A 20,546-nucleotide genomic window follows, 5' to 3' on the forward strand; every position below is an offset into this window, starting at 1 on the left:
TCTAAATATTTCATCAGACCATGTGATATATCCCAACTCCTCATAAAATATAGGTGAAAGTACAGTATGACAAAGAAAACAAAGCAAACAATACAATGAAAACCAAACAAACCCTCGCCCCAAATGAGTACAAACAGGGGCAGCACTAGCAACTGTTTCCTATGATATTTTGTTTCCTGCCTCAGAGGAAAGACAGAGCCCAAGAAGGACAGTAACAGCGCCCAGCCTCTACGGAGCACAGAAGTGTCCACCAGCTAAGAGAACAGCAGAAATCTTGAAGAACTCATCTTCCCTTATTGGGCAACAATAATAATGTTGCCAAGAAAATCTTGCCTCCTAAGACTTACGCTGGATACGAAATAAAATGTAGCCGGAAAGGTCAAGTTGAGTTCAAAAGACTGGAGAATCAGACAATAAAGATTTAAAAATAAATAAGTAAGTAAGTAAGTAAGTAAATATAAATAAAAAGAGACTGGAGAATCTCCTTCTAGTCCCCCACCCCAGCTTTCCATTGCATGGTAACCAGACCGGAGACGTCAGAGTAAAAGATGGAAGCGGCTGTGTGTGGAGGCCTCCCATGCCAAGGGCTGGGCAACTACCCCAGCAACCTCTGCGGGGCTGTCAGGAACAGAGGTGCAGGGAAAGCTGCTCAGCAGGCGTGCATGAGTCATGCTGAGGAGCGGGGAAGAGGGGTTCATTTTGCTTTCCAGGAGACACCCTATATCTGCAAGGCTGGTGGCACAACCGAGGTTCCAGGGGTAGTAAGTGCATTCGCGGCCTGTTCAGTGACGGAAACAGTGATCATTACAGTCAGAACTACTACTTATTGAGACTTATATATGCTTTACATGTTTTCTCACTTAATCCCCATGACAACTCTGTCAACGTTCCTAATTGACCTACAAGAAAACAGACTTAGAAATGTTAAGAAACATACCCAATGCCATACAGCTAATAAGTGCCAAAGCTGGCACTCAAACCAGTTCTGTCAGACTGCATCGGCCATTCGTTTCACCATTACGCTTTCCTTTCTCTTTCAGTGGGCAACAGAGGGATTGCTGAGCAATTAACTCAAGAATAAAAAAAAAATTTAAAAAGCAAAATTCAGTTGAAACTTTCCACAAAGATTAGCCAGCCTCTGCTTAGTGGTGATGTCAACAGAAACGGCTCCGGGCCAGTGCCATTCCTTCACCAGTCCCAGCATCAGAATCACCTGGTCACTTACAAAAATGGCTCATCTTTGGGCCCATCCCAGACCTACTGAGTCAGGATCTTTGGGGATGGGGCCCAGGAATCCTCATTTTACACCCCCACCCCACCCCCAGGCAATTCTGCTGCACACTCACGTTTGAGAACAGCTGCTTGTGGGATGACCATGCCTCTGAGTCACCTGGAAGACCCAGTTCATACCTGTTGTCCTGGCATAAATAGGAGTGGCCCCCCTTTATCCTCATAAGTGTTCCATTTTAGGTAATTTGCATGTATATATTTCTTCATTTTTATAGCAAAATCAGACCATGCTGTACATGCTATTTTATAACCTAGATTTTATTTAATGACTTCTACTTTTCCATGTAGTGTTCTTTTTTAATACTGTGCCATATTTCGATTTCCTATACGTCTGGTTTAATCATCCACACATGGCATTATAATAGTTTTCTTCGAAACTACTAACAGTTCCTCTCTTTCTTTGTAACACTGACTTATTAAATAGACCAGGCCAGATGTGCTAGGGCTGTGGCATCTTTTGGGTTTTTCTGCAGACCTCTTTATGGTGTTAGTTTGTTCCCTTGTTTTCTGTATTACTTATCAATTGGCCATTACAGTTTGATAGAGTCAATTGGCTATACGCCATAAGTACTGCTGTTGACCTCATCTCTGTACCACATCAGGGATCAACGTAACCTCTGATGGACCTACCATTAGTGAAGCTAAGATCAACCACTTGATGAGGGTGATGACTTTCTGGCCCCGTGATATGACAGTTACATGTTTTCCCTTGCAACTAGGAAGGAGTCTATATGTATCACTTTGGTTCTGTATGAATTTTCCCATCAACCATACACCTAATGCTTTAGTCTTACTACATTATTCGAAGATATTGTTTGGTAAAAGAAAATTTTCCTAATCATTTGGAGCTATTTTTTCAACATTAAAAAAACAGTTCCTATTGGAAAGGCAAGTTAAATGTTTATTTATTTTCCTTTACCATTTTCAAATTAAGGAGCTGCTAGTTCAATAGCCACTTGAGTCCAATTCCTGGAGTCCTTTTCCAGTATCTCCATTAGGAGAGTGAACACCTTCTGAAAAAGTTTAGTGGTTGTAGAACTAAACAATGCAGTAAAGTGTGGCCACACGACACAGACATGATTGGCAACCAGAAATATTCCCCCTGAACAGTAGCCATGTTAAGTGTTGACCTGAGCTAACTTCAGCGTTCACATCTGACCCTGAGCCACAATCCTGTATGCATTTGTTTGAGCTCAGGCAGTTCTTGAAGAGTCATGATAGAACGCACTCTGTTGCCTCTCAGGAAAGAGCTCTCGTAGGTAAAGTGTGGCCACAGGGCACAAACATGATTGGCAACCAGAAATATTCCCCTGAACACAGTAGCCATGGTAAGTGTTGACCTGAGCTGACTTCAGCGTTCACATCTGACCCTGAGCCACAATCCTGTATGCATTTGTTTGAGCTCAGGCAGTTCTTGAAGAGTCATGATAGAACGCACTCTGTTGCCTCTCAGGAAAGAGCTCTCGTAAGCAGAGGCAGAGCTGTTGGCGGGTCCTCAACAAACAGGGACACTGTGTCAAGCTGTGGGACAATGATTCTGTGTTCTGACTTCGACACGAGGTGTAGGGCTGTAAAAAGGGTATTCCCAAGGGAACATACATGGTACACCGCGGCACATTCAACAATCTCTCTCCTCCCACATGCTCCTCTTACACTGTGACTTTGACACTCCTGCCGGTGAGAAGTGGGGTCTGGAATCTGGGGAGGCTTGTGGCATGGCAGAGTGACACTAAGTATGGAGATGCCACCATTTGTTTATTCAGTCACTAGTTGATGGATATTTGGTTGTTTTCCAATTTGGGGATATTACAAATACAGCTGCTATGAACACTGGTGTACAAGTCATCGTATGGACATACACTTTCTTTTCTCCAGTAAGTGGTTAAATCATGTGGCAGGTGTGTGTGGTTTGACATTTAGGAAACTGTCCAATTGTTTTTGCTAAATGTCCCATTTTACATTCCCACCAGAAGTATGTGAGAGTTCTAGATCTCCCACTCCTCACCAACACTTAGTATGGTCGGTCTTCTTAATTTTAGCCATTCTAATAGGTATGGAGTGGTAATTTCCATTGCCCTAATGACTAATGATGTTAAGCATCTTTGCATGTGCTTATTGATTATTCATATAACTTCTCTGGTGAAATGTCTGTTCTAATCTTTTTGCCAAGTTTTAACAGGGTTGCTTTCTTATTAAGTTTTGAGAGTTCTTTATATCTTCTAGATACAAGTTCTTTATCGGGTATACACTGTTATGCCCAGATTTCAGGATCCCCAAGAAACCACACCAGGGGCCAGCCGTGTCCGATGCAAAAGCATGAGTCTTTATTCAAGCTAGCTTGAGCTCCCCCCACTCTCGCCGACGCAGCGGCAAGTGGCAGAGAGAGAGCCAGCTCTGTGGGGAAAGGGGTTTTATAGTAAGGGGAGGAGAGAGGACTGTGGGCCCTGCCGATTGGCCAGGCGCAAGTCGGTGTCTTGTTACACAGGATGTGGTCATATCTAATATCTATGGGCACTTCCCTTGATTATCATTGGTTAGTTTAAAGAAATCCTAGGTGTGGCTAGCAGAGGCTTGGGCTTCCAGGAAGAAGCTCCTTGCTGAGCACATGGCTGATGCCCAAAATGGAGGATCTGGGGCAAGATGGAGGGCGTACCCCTTGCCCTTTCATACACATTGCAAGTACTTTCTCCTAAATCATGGCTTGTCTGTTCATTCTCTAAGAATTTTTAATTTTGATAAAGTTCAGTTTATGTGTTTGTTCTTTTATAGAACTGGTGTCATAACTGAAAAATCTTTACCTAAGTCAAGGTCACAAACCTATTTCTCCTAGGTTTTTGTCTACAAGATTTATAGTTTAATTCTTACATTTAGGTCTATGACCCATCTTGAATTAATTTTTGCGTATGGTACAGGATATGGATTGAAATTTTCTTTTGCATATGCATATCCAATTATTTCAGCATTTGTTGAAGACTATCCTTTCGCCACTGAATTTTTCTTTGTAAAAAAATCAGTAATTAATGTATCTATTTTTATACTCACTATTGTTTCACTGATCTATTTCTATCTTATACCACCAACCACTGTCTTGATTACTAGAGCTGTATAATAATTTTTGAAACCAGGTAGTTTTAGTCCTCCAACTTCATTTTTTCAAAATTGTTTTGGCTATTCCAGGTCCTTCTTATTCCATATGAATTTTTAGAATCAGGTCATAAATTTCAATTTTAAAATACCACCTGTTGGGACTTTGATAGGGATTGCATTAAATCTACAGATCAATTTGGGGAGAATTGGTATTTTAACTGTATTGAGTCTTCTGACCCGTGAATAAGATACCTCTCAACTTATTTAGGTCTTTAATTTCTGTCAACATTTTGCATTTTCAGTGTTCAGGTCTTACACATCTTTTGTTAGGTTTGTTCCCTAAATAGTTCATATTTTTATGCTATTGTAAGTGGTATCTTAAATATTTTCAGTTTCTGATTATTTGTTAGTACTCAGTGACTTTTTAATTTTTATTTTTATTTCTTAATTTCTTAAGAGTTCTTTATGGTTCTGTTTTTTGTTGTTTAAAAGTATCCCATACTTGTTTTTCTCATGCTAAGAATGTAAACTTTTTTTTCTTCTGCTCCCTGAATAGTCTGTTTTCTCCAGGTTTTTAATTTTGGGGGAGGTCTTTACCTCTCATGGCAGTCCATTCATATTCAAGTGGGAGACACTAAAAAGCCAACCAGAAGCTCTGCATGCATGGGCGAGGTTGGTTCACTAGTAGCCCTCTCTGCAGGGTAACTGCCCATTTCACAAGAAACCCTCAGTTTCAGAATCTAGTATCTTTGCCTTAGGCTAGACAGGCTCTCCAAAGAATCATCCAGTTGGCCCAGAGAGCCTAGTTCATAGTCCACAACAATTATCAAGAAGCCAAACAATTTTGAATTACCAACTGGTAACCCTAAGTGGTAGCCTTAATGTTTCATCCCATCCAATGAGGCTGCATTATTCCATTTTTGGAAAAATAAACTATTGTCTGGCTGGCGTGTGACTCAGTGGTTGAACGTTGTTGGCCTATAAACCAGGAGATCACAATTCGATTCCAGGTCAGGCCACATGCCGGGGTTGCAGGCTCAATCCCCAGTGGGGGGCGTGCAGGAGGTAGCCAATCAATGATTGTCATCACTGATGTTTCTATCTCTCCCTCTCCCTTCTCTGAAATCAATAAAAATATATTTTAAAATTAGAAAAAAAAAGAAAAACAGAGTATTTAGTGATGTGTGTTTAGGTTGTGTGCTTCGAATCTCTCCTCCTGTCTCATCTTTCCTTCGCTGCAGACAGGAAAGTTGTTCACTTTTGAAGACTCATGTGATTAAACTGGACCCACTGGGATCATCTAGGCCAGCAGTTCTCAACCTGTGGGTCGTGACCCCTTTGGCGATCGCCTAAGACCATCCTGCATGTCAGATATTTACATTACGATTCGTAACAGTAGCAACATTACAGTTATGAAGTAGCAACGAAAATAATTTTATGGTTGGGTCACAACATGAGGAACTGTATTTAAAGGGCCAGAAGGTTGAGAACCACTGACTAGGCAAACCTCCCCACCTAAAGGTCAGAACATTTACTGACATCTGCAAAATTCCTTCCAGCATGAAGGTTACATATTCACAGGCATTAGTAAGTGGCTTTCTTGGGGGCTGGGAGCCATAGCAGTGTGTGTGTGCGTGCTTTGGAACCCTCAGGGTTGGAATCCTGCTTCTACCTCTTAATGGCTGAGCAATCTTGGGCAGGTTAAATTTCCCATCTTTATAATGATGGTATCTACCTCATCTTTCAGAGGATTACATCACATGTATATTTAGCAGGATGCCTACCATACATAAATGCTCAATACATGTTAGCTATTAATGTTAAATATTAAATGAGGAACCTTTTCTTATCTCAGTTAAATTTCATCTGATTGTCCAAAGCCTACCAAGATAGTTTTTAATCTTGATTCGGTGGCCTTCAGTATTATAACTTCCTTTTAGATCTGCGTTATCTTCCCCTTGATAAGCATGCTGGTTCATCTTAGTCACAAAGACAAGGTCAAGCTGCAGCCTTGGTACCAATGAATGCAACCCTCGTCTGTGAAAACAATTTCATGTGGGAGACCCTAACTCTATGGGTGAAGTGTTGAACGGGGGGAAAAAAATACAAAGGCTTTGCCCTAGATGGTTTGGCTCAGTGGATAGAGCATCAGCCCACGCGGACTGAAGAGTCCTGGGTTCAATTCCAGTCAAGGGCACATGAATTACCAACTGATAAACCTAAGTGGTAGCCTTGATGTTTCATCCCATCCAATGAGGCTGCGGGAGTGGGGGGGGGGGGGGGCGCGTTCAGGAAGCAGCCAAAACCTTGGGCCTTTAATGACAAAACGGCTACTTCATTAGAATAAACTAAAAAAAACACCCTGACCAGGTATAATATTGCTCTTGACTTCTTTTAGTATTTATTTCTGGAAGAAAAAACAAAACAAAACCAGAAATTATAACCAAATTACCAAATCAACTCAAACATTTCAAGGTTGTCTAGAAGCTTTAGCCTACGTGATTACTGCCACACAAAGGAGTTATGTACGTTTCCAGGTCAGGAACTGCCACTCATCCAATGCTTCTATGAATTCAGTTATCAGTTCTATATGATTTACATAAAAGGATTTAAGTTACATAATAGAACTGAGTATATGTATATACACTTTCTGCTCTTGAAAATAAAGGAGTCATTAACAAATACAGAGAATGTTTTCAGTTATAGAAAAGGGTCCAGAAATATTTCACCTGCTTAAACTTCATGGTGGCATTGATGAAAGAATAAGATGGGTCACAGGCCTAAGACTGACAAAAAAAATTACAGGTTTAAAGATAGGGAGGCCCTCTGTCAAACAATTCTCAATGCTTTCATGTGATTGATTGTATATTAGCACGGTGAGTCAAAGGTGAAATGTAGGCTATTATAGATTCTTAAAATATATAGTTATGGCTTAAAACTGAAAAGGGAACTCTGAAGACAGGTCCATTGAGCATGAAATGGTCAAACTAGCCTATGCTCCTGGTGGTTTCGGTGTGCTGTCGAAATTAGGGTGCCTTTAGTTCTACCCTCTTCTGTATCATTTTTCTCTCCCAGCTAAGTTCTCTCACATAGCAGAATGGCCATAGCAGTCACAGGCCTACCTCACACAGGCAGACCACACCCCTCGGGGAAAGCATCTCCTCACCATTCTTCAACAAATCCTGCTTCACTGTCTTTGAATCAACCTAGTTTTACCCGATCAACCCAGAAACAAATTACCTTGTTTAAAGCAATGGTTCCCAAGCCAGAAAACCTGACACCCTTGTATTATGCTGAAATAATATTCCTAGATAGGTATAATATTAGCCTACTTACACACACACACACACACTGGGAACAAAAACTAAAATAAAACCATAACTTGACATAAAGGAGAAATAAAACTTACAATAAAATCCACATTGTGATACATAAATGCTCAGGAATGGCTGTAATATTAGACATAAAGAAATGAATGTGACTGTGCAGAGATTAGCAAGAACCAGCTTACCAACCAGTCTGCACCTAAAGACTTTACTTGTCATTTGGTGGGGAGGATAGGACATTAAGACAGAGTTCATATCTAAAAGTCAGTACCACTTAAAGCAAATCTAAATTACGTAGGCCTTGTCACCATTCACAGGTTTACTAAAAATCTTAGGCACAAAATACTAGTAATCTATAACACTTCTGCATAGCAAAAGAAGCCATCAACAAAACTACAAGAAAGACCACTGCATAGGAGAACATATTTGCCAATGTTATACCTGGTAAGGGCCTAATCTCAAAAAAATTACAGGGAACTCATACATCTTAACAAAAGATAAACAATCCAATCAAAAAATGGGCAAAGGACTTAAATACCTAGTAGACACTTTTTGCAAGTGGACATACAGAAGGCCAAGAGACATATGAAAACATGCTCAAAGTCACTAATCATCTGAGAGATGCAAATCAAAATGACAATGAGGCACCATCTCACACCTGTCAGAATGGCTATCAACAACAAACGACAAGTGCTGGCGAGGATGTGGAGAAAAAGGAACCCTCGTGCACTGCTGGTGGGAATGCAGACTGGTGCAGCCACTGTAGAAAACAGAATGAAGATTCCTCAAAAAATTAAAAATGGAACTCCCACTTGATCCAGTGATCCCACTTCTAGGAATATATCCCAAGAAACTAGAAACACCAAGCAGAAAGGATATATGCACCCCTATCTTTATAGCAGCACAATTTAAAATAGCTAGTTTTTTGGAAACAGCTTAAGTGCCCATCAGCAGATGAGTGGATTTAAAAACTGTGGTACATCCACACAATGGAATACTACACTGCTATAAAAGGGAAAGAACTCTTACCATTCACAACAGCATGAATGGACATGGAGAGCATTATACTAAGCGAAATAAGCCAGTCGGAGAACAAAAAATATCACAGGATCTCAATCATTTGTGGAATATAATGAACAACATAAACTGATCAACAAAAACAGATACAGAGGCAGAGCAGCCTCGAACAGACTGTCAAACTACAGCCGGAAGGCTGGGAAGGGTTGGGGGGTGGGAGGGGGGGGGGAAGAGATCAACCGAAGGACTTGTATGCATGCATATAAGCATAACCAATGGACACAGAAACTAGGGGTGGGTGAGGGCATGTGCTGAGGGATGGGGTGGGCCGGGGAGAGGTCAATGGGGGGAAAAGGTTAATACTATATGTAATACTTTAAACCAGCAGTCGCCAACCGGTGGTCCGCTGACCACTGCTGGTTCGTGAGGTCCCAAAGGTTGGTGACTGCTGGTTTAAGGAAACCTTTGGAGCAGCGGTTGCCAACGGGTGGTCTGCAGACCACTGGTGGTCCGTGAGGTCCAAAAGGTTGGCAACCGCTGCTTTAAACAATAAAGAATTAAAAAAACAATAATCTATAACACTGACATTCGTATTAGTTTTCAGAGGGGAAGGAAAAGAGACAACTTTATAAAAGTCACAAGTTACTTTTTAAAATTAAGATTTCAATTTAACAGCAACTGTATTTATAGTATTATAAGAAAAGTATTTACAGGGGAGGAAAAAAAGCTTTATTTATTGTCAAGTAAGATAAACTTAGGTATTAAATTGGCAATGAATGAGGAATATACACAGCCCAGTATCATACACTTAACAGTTCATATGCAAGTTACTCCTGGCATAACTTATTGGATTCCATGATAAGGGCCTAAAATGCTCTAGAGATCAGCAATTTTCAATTGGTGCGCTGCATGAATATTTAAAACATGCAATATCTGACTAGTTAGTCAGGGGCATTAATCTCTTTTCCCTTAGATTGTCAAATTAAAAAATGGTAACAGCCACCACAACAATAGCCACCCAATGTGAATGAATCAAAATTATACCTATTTTTTTTGTCAGATTGGCAAAAAGATATATCTTTTGGTATGCTGCAAAATTTTAGTAATTAGTTTATGTGTGCCATGAGATGAAAAAGATTGAAAATCGCTGTTCTAGGCTGAATTTATATTTTTCTAAATCTTTACAGGGCTAAAGAGATATTGGTCCAGTGTTGTCAAAATTTAAGGGGAAATAAAGGTTAATGTGTTTAGTTTCTATCTAAACTTTCTATTAGATAGCTCTTAAATTTGTTATAGCTCATTTCTAAAAAGATTAAGGCAAACTGTCTTCTTTATGTTAAAATTCAAAATAAAGCTTTTAGAAAAGATCTAAATGGAATTTCTATATGCAAATTTGTTTAAAAGTCTCAAGATCACAAAACTACTATTGCCAACTTGAATTCACAGTTATTCTGGGTAGATGAAACATATTCTCCCTTCTTTAAGATGTAAATAAAAATCACTGTATCAGTTTTCTATAACAAAAAAGCTATGACCTTGATAACAAGTGTTCAATAGTCTCTTAATCCCATGTTTCGTTCTTGCATCTTATTTGCCCTCTGTATGAGATATATTATTTCACAAATAAAGGAAAAAAACAAAAACAGATCCACTGGGAGAAAGAATGTTTAATAAATGGTGTCGAAACAAATAGCTATCTGTTTGGAATAAAAATAAAACTAGATCCGTATACCTTACACCATATAGAAAAATACATATATTACTGATGGATTCAAGAGTAAAAAATAAAAATGCAAGTACCCAAAGTTCTACATACAATTTTAGGGGGTTCACAGACTCCCTAAAGCCCGTCCATGGATCTCAGATTATCTAGAAGAGACACCGTTAATCATAACTTCTATTAAAATCTCAATGTCAAATACTAGACATGTTTTCAAGATCAAGTCACATGCAACCAATGAAGATGAACACATTAACTCAGTGTTGTACCTTTATAAAATCTCCAAACTGGAACTAGGAACAGAGGCGTGTCAATACAAATGGACAATGACTTAAAAAAAAATTAAATAAGTTTGAGTGCATACTGTACAAGTGTACCCATATGTCTGTTAGCCTTTCAGAAATATAAAATCAGCTAAATCTGTAGTACTTAAAATTTAATATGTGTATGTTATTCTCAAACTTGATTAAAATACTTAATAAATACAAGTTATGTTTATTATGAATAACTGCAATATACTTAAACATCTAAACATTTAATAGGAATTCTATAATATTAAAATGCAATACTTTCACCTGCATTAATCTCATACACAATGGAAAAATACTTGCAGATAATTAGCATTAAGAATGCAAATATATTTTCACTGTGGAAGAAAAATAATAAGATTAGAAATGATATATTTGAGCAATCTACAAGGAAGCTGTAGATAGTCTACATTATGACATTCTATTTTTAAATGAAAACAATTCAATATGTAAGTTTACAACAAATTTACTCAAGGCAAAATATTTATTACAGAACAGGATCTTAAGTCAAAGTAAGCAAAGCAACATTAGATCAACCATTTTCGATTTCTCAAATGAAGTATAGCTTTAAAATTGTAATAACCATGAACATAAATTCTAACATGCTCTTCTCTTATAAATGGGATGACGTAGAAAAGCAAAGCTTCAATGTGTAGGGATTGGAACCATCTGTAAAAATTAAAAAACAAAGTTAATAGTTCACTTCTTCCAACTTTCAAGATTACCCTGAATTAACAGTAAATTATTTTACCTTTGTATAGTATTAGAAGCAGAAATAAAAAGAAGAATGTCTATGTAAGGTTAAAGGGAAGGTTACTTTTATTCATATCTACTAGTAGGCAAGCTCCATGAAGCCAGGGACTTTGTCTATTGCTACATTCCTATTGTTCTAAACATTATCTGACATCTAGAAGGCACTGATTTTTTTTCTTTTAGTGAATTAATAGTATCGGGATTAGGCCTATGTCCATGAGCTAAAGCTCACTTTCCAGAAAATATTACCAATGGTAAGTCCTCTACAGAAACCAATTCAAATATAACTTGGGAAGTGGAACAAGACTGGAGTGCACAGGAAGATATTAATAAGCTGAAATAAATTCAGGACTAGTATTAAATCTCTGATCAACAGAGTATGCAAATTCTAAATTCACTTCTTAAAAAAACTGGGTATAATCCACACAAAAAATTCCATTTTTTGCATTTTTCTTTAACTTTTCAGACCAAGCAGAGATAACTCTTCATCAATTGATTATGCAAAGAAACAATTCTGGTATCTTTTTTTTTCTTTAAGAAATCTTGTCTTTTTAAAATATATTTTTATTGATTTCAGAGAAGAAGGGAGAGGGAGAGAAAGAAACATCAATGATAAGAGAATCATTGATCAGCTGCCTCCTGCATGCCCCACACTGGGGATCGAGCCCACAACCCGGGCATGTGCCTGACTGGGAATCGAACCCTGACCTCCTGGTTCATAGGTCCATGCTCAACCACTGAGCCACACCTTCCAGGCTACATGTATTGCTTTCTTCTAGAACAGTGGTTCTCAACCTTTCTAATGCCTCGACCCTTTAATACAGTTCCTCATGTTGTGGTGACCTCCAACCATAAAATTATTTTCGTTGCTACTTCATAACTGTAATTTTGCTACTGTTATGAATCGTAATGTAAATATCTGATATGCAGGATGTATTTTCATTGTTACAAATTGAACATAATTAAAGCATAGTGATTAATCACAAAAACAATATGTAATTATATATGTGTTTTCTGATGGTCTTAGGCGACCCCTGTGAAAGGGTCGTTCGCCCCTCCAAAGGGGTCGCGACCCACAGGTTGAGAACCGCTGTTCTAGAAGATCAACAGGTATTGTAGAAACCAGCCTCCAATACGGCCCCAATGATCCCTACACCTCCAGGTATTCACAGCCCTGGTATTCACAATGTACCATGGTTGGTCTGTGTGATCACAAGAAAACAGAGTAAGTGATGGTACCTCACTTCCAATATTAGGTTATAAAAGACACTGTAGCTTCTGTTTTGGTCTTTTGCTCCCTGTTGGATCACTCCTTCTGAAGGAAGCCAGTTACCATGAAAGGGGCAAGGCAGCTTGACTGGGCCCACAAACAACCACGAGTGAACTTGGAAGTTGATTTTCTAGCCCCCAGTTAAGACTAGAAATGACTGCAGACCCAGACAACAGCTTGACTGCAGCCTCCTAAGAGACTCTGAGCCAGAACTACCCAGCTAAACTGCACACAGATTACTGACCCTCAGAAATAGTAAGATAATAAATGTTTGCTGGTTTAAAGTGGTAAGTTTTGGGATAATCTGTTAGACAGCAATAGATAACTAATCCAAGTATTATGTGGGTTGTGGGATTTATATGCCTCGTTTTCTCTGTACTTCTCTGTACTTTTTAAAGCTAATAAACGTTATTTTAAAATTGTTGTGAATGCTTCTGATGGTACCTCCCATTAAAAATGACACAATTTTACTTACTTGGAACTCTTATCTGGTAGTGATTAAGTGCTGTAAGAGCTTCTACTGCATCGGTTTTGCATTCCCATTCTAAGAGCCCAGAAAGGGTTTTGGCAGAAGCTAAAACAAAGAATCACAAATCCAGTTGTTATTTGTTTGTCATCAACTTAACCAGAAAAATTAAAAAGAGAGAGTGTGCACTTACGTTTTGCATCAAACACTTTATATTTGATGAATGTAAGAACTTCATGGTCATTACATAACTGTTAAAGAAATATAAAACTCCATTAAAAATATAGCCAAAATAATATTTCTACCTTTTCTAAGAAAGTAAACTTTATGGTAGCATTTAAGTTTTGATCCTGTCATGAATGAAGTCATATATGTTTTTAGATTAAAAAGCTGTATGAGAAAAATCAAAAATAGTGATAGTCTACAAACTAGGTACATTTAGTGCTGTACAATAAAACCACAGATTTGTAACTGAAATATATATTCTCAGAGTAGACCAGGATTTACTGTTTGACCAATAGGAGTGGAGTTCCAGAAAATCAATTATCTTCTGAAGCATTTCCTACAGTTAGGGGAAAAGGCAGGGACATGTAAAATTTTGTTTTGTTTTGATAAGCACTGTGCTAGTTATTCCACAGTGAACATAACAGATGTGGTCTTCTTGAAGTGTAAGAATTAAGGACATAATAAGAAAACTTTCCAAATGCAGGAATAAGGGTATATCATTCTAACTCCAACTATCAAAAAGATTGCGCCACAAACCAAAACAAGAACAATGATGAATGGAGGCCAGAAAAGTTTAATGGCCAAGGAACAAACTATATAAATAAAGTAACATACAAACAACAGAATACTATCAAAAGTAGATGAGCAGAACAAGACTTTAAAATGAGGATAACATATGACATCTTAAAAAAGAAAAGAGGGACATTTTATACAATTTGTATTTCAGTGCCCACCTTTGTGAAGGTCTCTTCTGTGACACACAGTGGAACGTTATAATAATGCAGCACACACGAGGGCGGCTGGATTATATTCTTAGATGCTTGGCCAGCACTTGTAAAGCGATTATTCTTGCTCATTGCAAAATCCTTGTAGCTACTCGTACCATCCTCCAGCTCAAATATTTGACTTGGAACAACTGAATGTTGTTTAGACACACTGAAGATTGGAAAGAAACCAGTACAGAACATGTATCTTGTTAGAAAAAAGCAGCAAGTAGGCAGTCTCAAAATGTTAACATATAGACCTCCATCAACCTTAACAAAAAAGCACACGTAGCTATTTAAACACAGTTTAAATATTTAATATTTTGAACATGTACTTAAATATTTAATTTTAGTTAAATCACTCTTATATGTTAGACATTAACTAGAAAAAATCTATTGAATATGTTCTTATATTGGAAAACTTTAATATAAAATGTGCCCATTTAAACATGCTGTTTTATGATCATAAAACTAAAAACCAGACATGGGTAAGCAAAATCTGAATAATATGATCCTAAAACTTTGTCTGAAATAACAACACTATAGGTGCTAGTTTCGGATGTGCCCTCAGTTACACTAACATATTCTGAAATTGAAATTATGTCTTTAATAAAAAAGATTTTTAAAATTTACCACTTAAGATATTTACCAAACATTAAGTCTTTTCCCAAATAATTTGACATTGTTAAGGTGTGTGACAGCTCTTTCCACAGCATATTCATCACCCATTTCTACCAGTGCTGTACCAGGAATGGTCTTCATGAATTTTACCTGTAAATACAAAATCCCATAAACGTGACCATTTAATTCCCTTTTATAGTAACAGAAATTTCTAAAAGATAATATGGTTTAAGTGGTTGATGACACATACAGAAGATCACCTGGAATCTTCAACTTTTATTCTGATATATTATTACTAGACACTTTTAACTCATATCAAAATTCAATAAAATTTTTTTTCAAAGACTATAATTATATTGTATAACACATGGAAGAAGAGCACAGGCTTACCCTGGGCTCTGTTATTTATCAATTGTGTAACCTACAGCAATTACTTCACTTCTCTGAGCTTTAAACTTCCTTATAACATGGAGATAATAATACCTGACAGGATTCAACATTTTTTCATTTAACAAATATTTATTAAATGCCCAAAATGCTTTGATAAGCACTGTGCTAGGCTCTCCCCAGTGAACATAACAGACCATGTCTTCTTGAAGTTTATATGCTAGTAGGTAGGCCAGAAATTTAAAAGTAATAATTACCAAATATCCAGAGTGCTATTGCAGTGATATACAAAATCCTATATAAGAAATAATACAAGATGGCCTCGAGACAACATTTCCAGTAAAAGGCTTGTGCAAGGCAGAGACAGTTTAAAAAATAGGCAATACTTCACAAGTTTTCATAATATCTTGGGCAGAGGCCACATTATCCTCTTACATCATTCCAATTTTAGTATAAATGCCGTAAGGCTTAGATGAGATAAAGTATGAAAATCACTCGGCATAGCGATTTTCCTACCCCTTGGAAAGTCTGTAAATGGCAATTAAGTACCACTAACATCCATGACATCTTGAACATGCTTCCTTATCAGTTAACCTCAAAGAAATATTGTCAATGTACTTACACAACAAATGCAACATAGCATTTATATTCACCATCACAACTTTCAATGGGCTATCCTAGCATTTTTTTAAAAATATATTTTATTGATTTTTTAGAGAGGAAGGGAAAGAGATAGAGAGTTAGAAACATCGATGAGAGAGAAACATCGATCAGCTGCCTCTTGCACATCTCCTACTGGGGATGTGCCCGCAACCCAGGTACGTGCCCTTGACCGGAATCGAACCCGGGACCCTTCAGTCCGCAGGCCGACGCTCTATCCACTGAGCCAAACCGGTTTCGGCTATCCTAGCATTTTTACACTACACCTATACTTGAACAAAATTCAGCTGTAGCAAAACTTTTCAGTTTCATTTGTCTTCTTATGGGCAAAATTTTTCTCCATTGATTAAAACCAGTAACATCTACAAATCTAGTAGTAAGTAAATACATATGTGAAGTATGTAGTTCTTATGCTGGTAAATCTTTAAAAGAAGTTAGGTAAAATTAACTATATAGAGATATTTTAAGAATATGATGGCTTGAGTTTAATGTATCATACTGTATCATTTAAAATGTTTTATAATTATTGATATGTGGAGTGAGAGACTAGAATTGTTCAAATAACATACAGAAAACTTAAGTTTTATTAGACAAAGTGATTTGGGTTTTAAATCATACGATAATCCTGTCCTGTCCTATATAATAAAAGCTTAATATGCTAAGTGTCCAGTTGACCGGTCAGCCATTCAACCAATCAAAGCGTAATATGCTAATGATATGCTAAGGCCGCTCAACTGCTTGCTATGACGTGCACTGACCACCAGGGGGCCGATGCTGACTTGGTAGGTTACTTGCTGCTGGGGTCTGACCGACAGGGACTGAGTGAGACAGGATGGACATACCCTGGAGCCCTCCCGCAGTCCCTCTCCATCTGGCCAACCTCCCGTGTACCTCCCCAGCCCCAGTCGTGCACCAGTGGGGGTCCCTCGGCCTGGCCTGTGCCCTCTCACAATCTGGGACCCCTCGGGGGATGTCAGAGAGCCGGTTTTGGCCCAATCCCACAGGCCAGGCTGAGGGACCCCACTGGTGCACGAATTTGTGCACCGGGCCTCTAGTCAGTTTATAACATAAAAGACAAAGATCTACTAAAGATGTTGATTAAACTGACTCATTATCTACCAATGTGAAAAGCACAAACAGAAAAGTAACACTATGTAAAGAAGGTTAAAATACCCATTAGCCCATTTAGTTACCAAGCATGAGTCTCCTAGACCTTACTAAACACCCAGGTGTCTACGATAAATGTCTGTATGAAAAAAATCTGAACTATTTTTCCCAATGTTGCTAAATCTGTCCCATGTAGTCTTAGCTAGTTATAATAAGTAGAAATATTCTATATGTATCCCCCCTAAACCAAATGTGGATTTTATTTTATTTTTTTTTAAATGTTGTCAAATAGTTATGTTGAGGAAATTATTTCAGAGATTTTTCCAAGTTCCTTTCTCAAATCAGGGAATTTTTAGAATTAAAGTAAGAACTAAGAGTACCAAGAAACTCACGTACTTATACTTTTTTGTTGTGAAAAGAACATTAAAAATCACATAAAATAACAGAGAAAGCATCATTACCACAATATTGAAACTCAAATTAGCAAGTGATTCAAACAATTAGTAACTTAAGACTACCAATCATTTTCCCAGTTAAATTTCCCACAATTCTTTCAAAAATAATTTAACATCTGTTTTGTGACAGGGAGTATCCTAAGTATTTCTAAGATTATCAATGAACAAAACATCACAGACCTGGGGGAACCACAGAGTTAGTTATCTGGTGAAAATAAACTTAAAATTTTAAAGCTCTTCAAAATATGTTTAATTTAAATGTTTTGCTCCTTTTGGAGTATAAGCCTCCAAACAGAAAGTTCTGGACACATTCTATCAAAGTGGGTCTAAAAGTGCATTGTTCCTCAGAAGATATAAGAACTCTAGCACTTGGGAGGCAAGTATATAAATCTAGACTTGTGGCTAAGTCTGAGACATATTTATGTATGGTTCTTCTAAATTCCACAGTTCAACATGCTAAATGCTAAATCTCTTTGAAATTATAAAATAAGACTTATGCCTATAATACTCCAGTAATTGATTAAACTGTTTTAGACTTCTATTTATATTATTTAAAAAAATAGTTTTAGTAGCAACAACCTATACTGATCACTTACCTACAAAAATAATTTCTGGAGTTCCTACCTAATGGATTTTTAGCTCATGTGGGTCATTACTAAAATAACTTAAATGTTCCTAACTCAAAGAGAAAACATATATAGGATATCCCCCCAAAATGTATACACACATTTTGAATAATTACAAAGGCAGTGTTTATCAAAATACATCTCATTTTCAAAACTGAGCTATCAGCTGTTAAAGTGTATATACATTTTTTAGGACACCCTGTATTTGCTGCCTTTTCAGATTTTCTTACTATATTATCTTAGCAAAAAAAATTGTAAAAAAGAAACTTACCTTTTCAATATTTCCATATAAGCAGAATAGGTTGAAGACTCTTGAACAATTCATTTTTAGCGGATGTAATCCACTAACCATCACAACCGAACCAGAGGGGTTTCCTCCATGCATGTAAGAGGAAGAAGCCTGCGGTAATGGATATGCAACAAGCTCAGGTGTATCTCGAGAGCCCATTCTGTAACGACTCGGTAAAGGCAATAACGGACCATGCGATCCTATAAAAATGACCAAAAAGAAAGGAAGGAAATAAGGAAGGAGGGAAGAAGAGGGGGGAGAGAGAGAGAGAGAGAGAGAGAGAGACAGAGACAGAGACAGAAGAAAAAGAGCAAGAAAGGAAAGGAAGAAAGAAGAAAGAAGAAAGAAAGAAAGAAAGAAAGACACAACTTTAGCAAATACAATATACCACGCAAAAAAATAAGCTGTTACTATAACTAGACTGACGTATGGCCAAAGAAAACTCAAATGTGTGAATGTTCAAATATAACCTGTGTGAATTAATAAAATTTACATTTGTACCAGATCCCATATACATAGGCCTGCATGTATCTGCATACAACAGGTTTTGTGTTTCTGTATTTTAAAAAATAGTAGTTTAACCCCCCAAAAAAGTATATAAGTTCAGGCCACAGATAGGGAGGGGGAAATCAGAGTAAATCTTTGGGCCACTGTATTTACATTATACCTCAAGTTTTTTAAAAAAATCCCTTCTGCCAATGTCTTTTAGAGGATAATACAATAACATATACAGTGAAATCTAGAAAACTATATACAGATATAACAAAAAGAACATCTTTGGTTCTCCTTTAAATATAATTTACTATAATGTACTTTCAGGTTAGTATTTTATTCTACTACTAATTTATTTAATATCACACCTATTCAGACCCATTTTTTGCAACAACATCAAGAACCAGAAGAAAATGCCTGAGTACCTGAACCTGTTGTCACAGAAACACAAAAATCTACATCTCTTATACTGCAAATCCTTAAGAATTCACCTGCTAACTTCAGAGTAGTTCTAAACAACTTCATCTGTTTTTCCCATCCACAACAGATTGGAAGTAACAAGAAAAATAAAGCTCGAGTGAGTGAAATAGACAGGAATCAGGGAGTCTGGAGAAAGTTCTTACAGCATAAGAACTCAGAATGGGGCAACTAAGCTGAAGATAAATAGCTCAGAAATACATCTAAGGAGCTCCTGAGTTAGTGATTATAAAAGCACATTCTTGAAACATGCAAAGGTCCTCCTGATGGGCAAGAAACCAATTCAAAATCCCAAGTCCTTTCCTCGTTTATCAAAAGTGAAGAGTATATAATGCTTCTGACTTTCATTTTTATGAGACTAAGGGACACTTGTCATCTACTGAGTTACTAAGAACTACTATATTCTGGTATAACAGCATGCTACTAGAGCTTTTGTGGACTCCAATTCAGTATTCAGTATTCTAAGTATAGCTGCCATTCATAACATAGCAACACCACCACTGGGCACATGCAAATGGTGTGAATTCCTGCAATTTTATAAAGCAGTGATTTTCAACTGGTGTGCCACAAGAATTTTTAAAACATGCAATACCTGGCTCTAGTCAGGGACACTGACCTCTTTTCCCTTAGATCGTCAAATAAAAAAATGACAACAGCCAACATGACAATAACCTTCTGGTGTAAATCAATCAAAATTATATCTTTTTTTTGTCAGATCAGCAAAAAATATAATTTTGGTGTGCCGCAGAATTTTAGTAATTAATTTATATGCGCCATGAGATGAAAAAGGTTGAAAATCGTTGTTATAGAAGAAAACTTATCAATGCATTGTCATCGGTGTTGCCTTAAATTGGTCATGGTTTTCAACTGCTCTTCTGCTGGTAATTGGTAGTTTATCAAAACAATCAATATAGGTCAGGGTGAGTTACTTGTAACTATACGTATTTTGGCCTCTAATTTAAACTGTTATACATACACTGGGGTCATGTATCAATCATTATTATCCCTCTTAGAAAAGTGTACATACATATTATATTGCACCCCACCACTTGCTTGTACAATAATGACACTTTACTATTATCACTAAATTTTCTTTTCCATGGAAAATGGCAAGATGTCTGGTAGATGGGCAGCAGAAACCTTCCACTCTACGTAAGCTGGCCAAAGTAAAAAACTTGGACATCTACTGTCTATGTAAAAATCAAA

General features: G+C 37.4%; 1 protein-coding gene across 1 annotated transcript in view; it reads right to left on the minus strand.

The window, feature by feature from the left end:
- Positions 1 to 10,367: 10,367 nt before the first annotated feature.
- Positions 10,368 to 20,546, minus strand: part of HNRNPLL (heterogeneous nuclear ribonucleoprotein L-like) — a gene marked incomplete at its 5' end in the record, with an annotated part of 31,018 nt that continues 20,839 nt past the window's right edge. The window contains 6 exons of the mRNA XM_005864723.2: positions 10,368 to 11,417; positions 13,247 to 13,345; positions 13,431 to 13,488; positions 14,197 to 14,398; positions 14,876 to 14,997; positions 18,354 to 18,571. Of these exons, the coding sequence (XP_005864785.2) occupies positions 11,362 to 11,417; positions 13,247 to 13,345; positions 13,431 to 13,488; positions 14,197 to 14,398; positions 14,876 to 14,997; positions 18,354 to 18,571 (755 nt within the window). The remainder of the gene's footprint in view (positions 11,418 to 13,246; positions 13,346 to 13,430; positions 13,489 to 14,196; positions 14,399 to 14,875; positions 14,998 to 18,353; positions 18,572 to 20,546) is intronic.

Source organism: Myotis brandtii, unplaced genomic scaffold (genome assembly GCF_000412655.1).
Source record: "Myotis brandtii unplaced genomic scaffold, ASM41265v1 scaffold191, whole genome shotgun sequence".
NCBI lineage: Eukaryota > Metazoa > Chordata > Mammalia > Chiroptera > Vespertilionidae > Myotis > Myotis brandtii.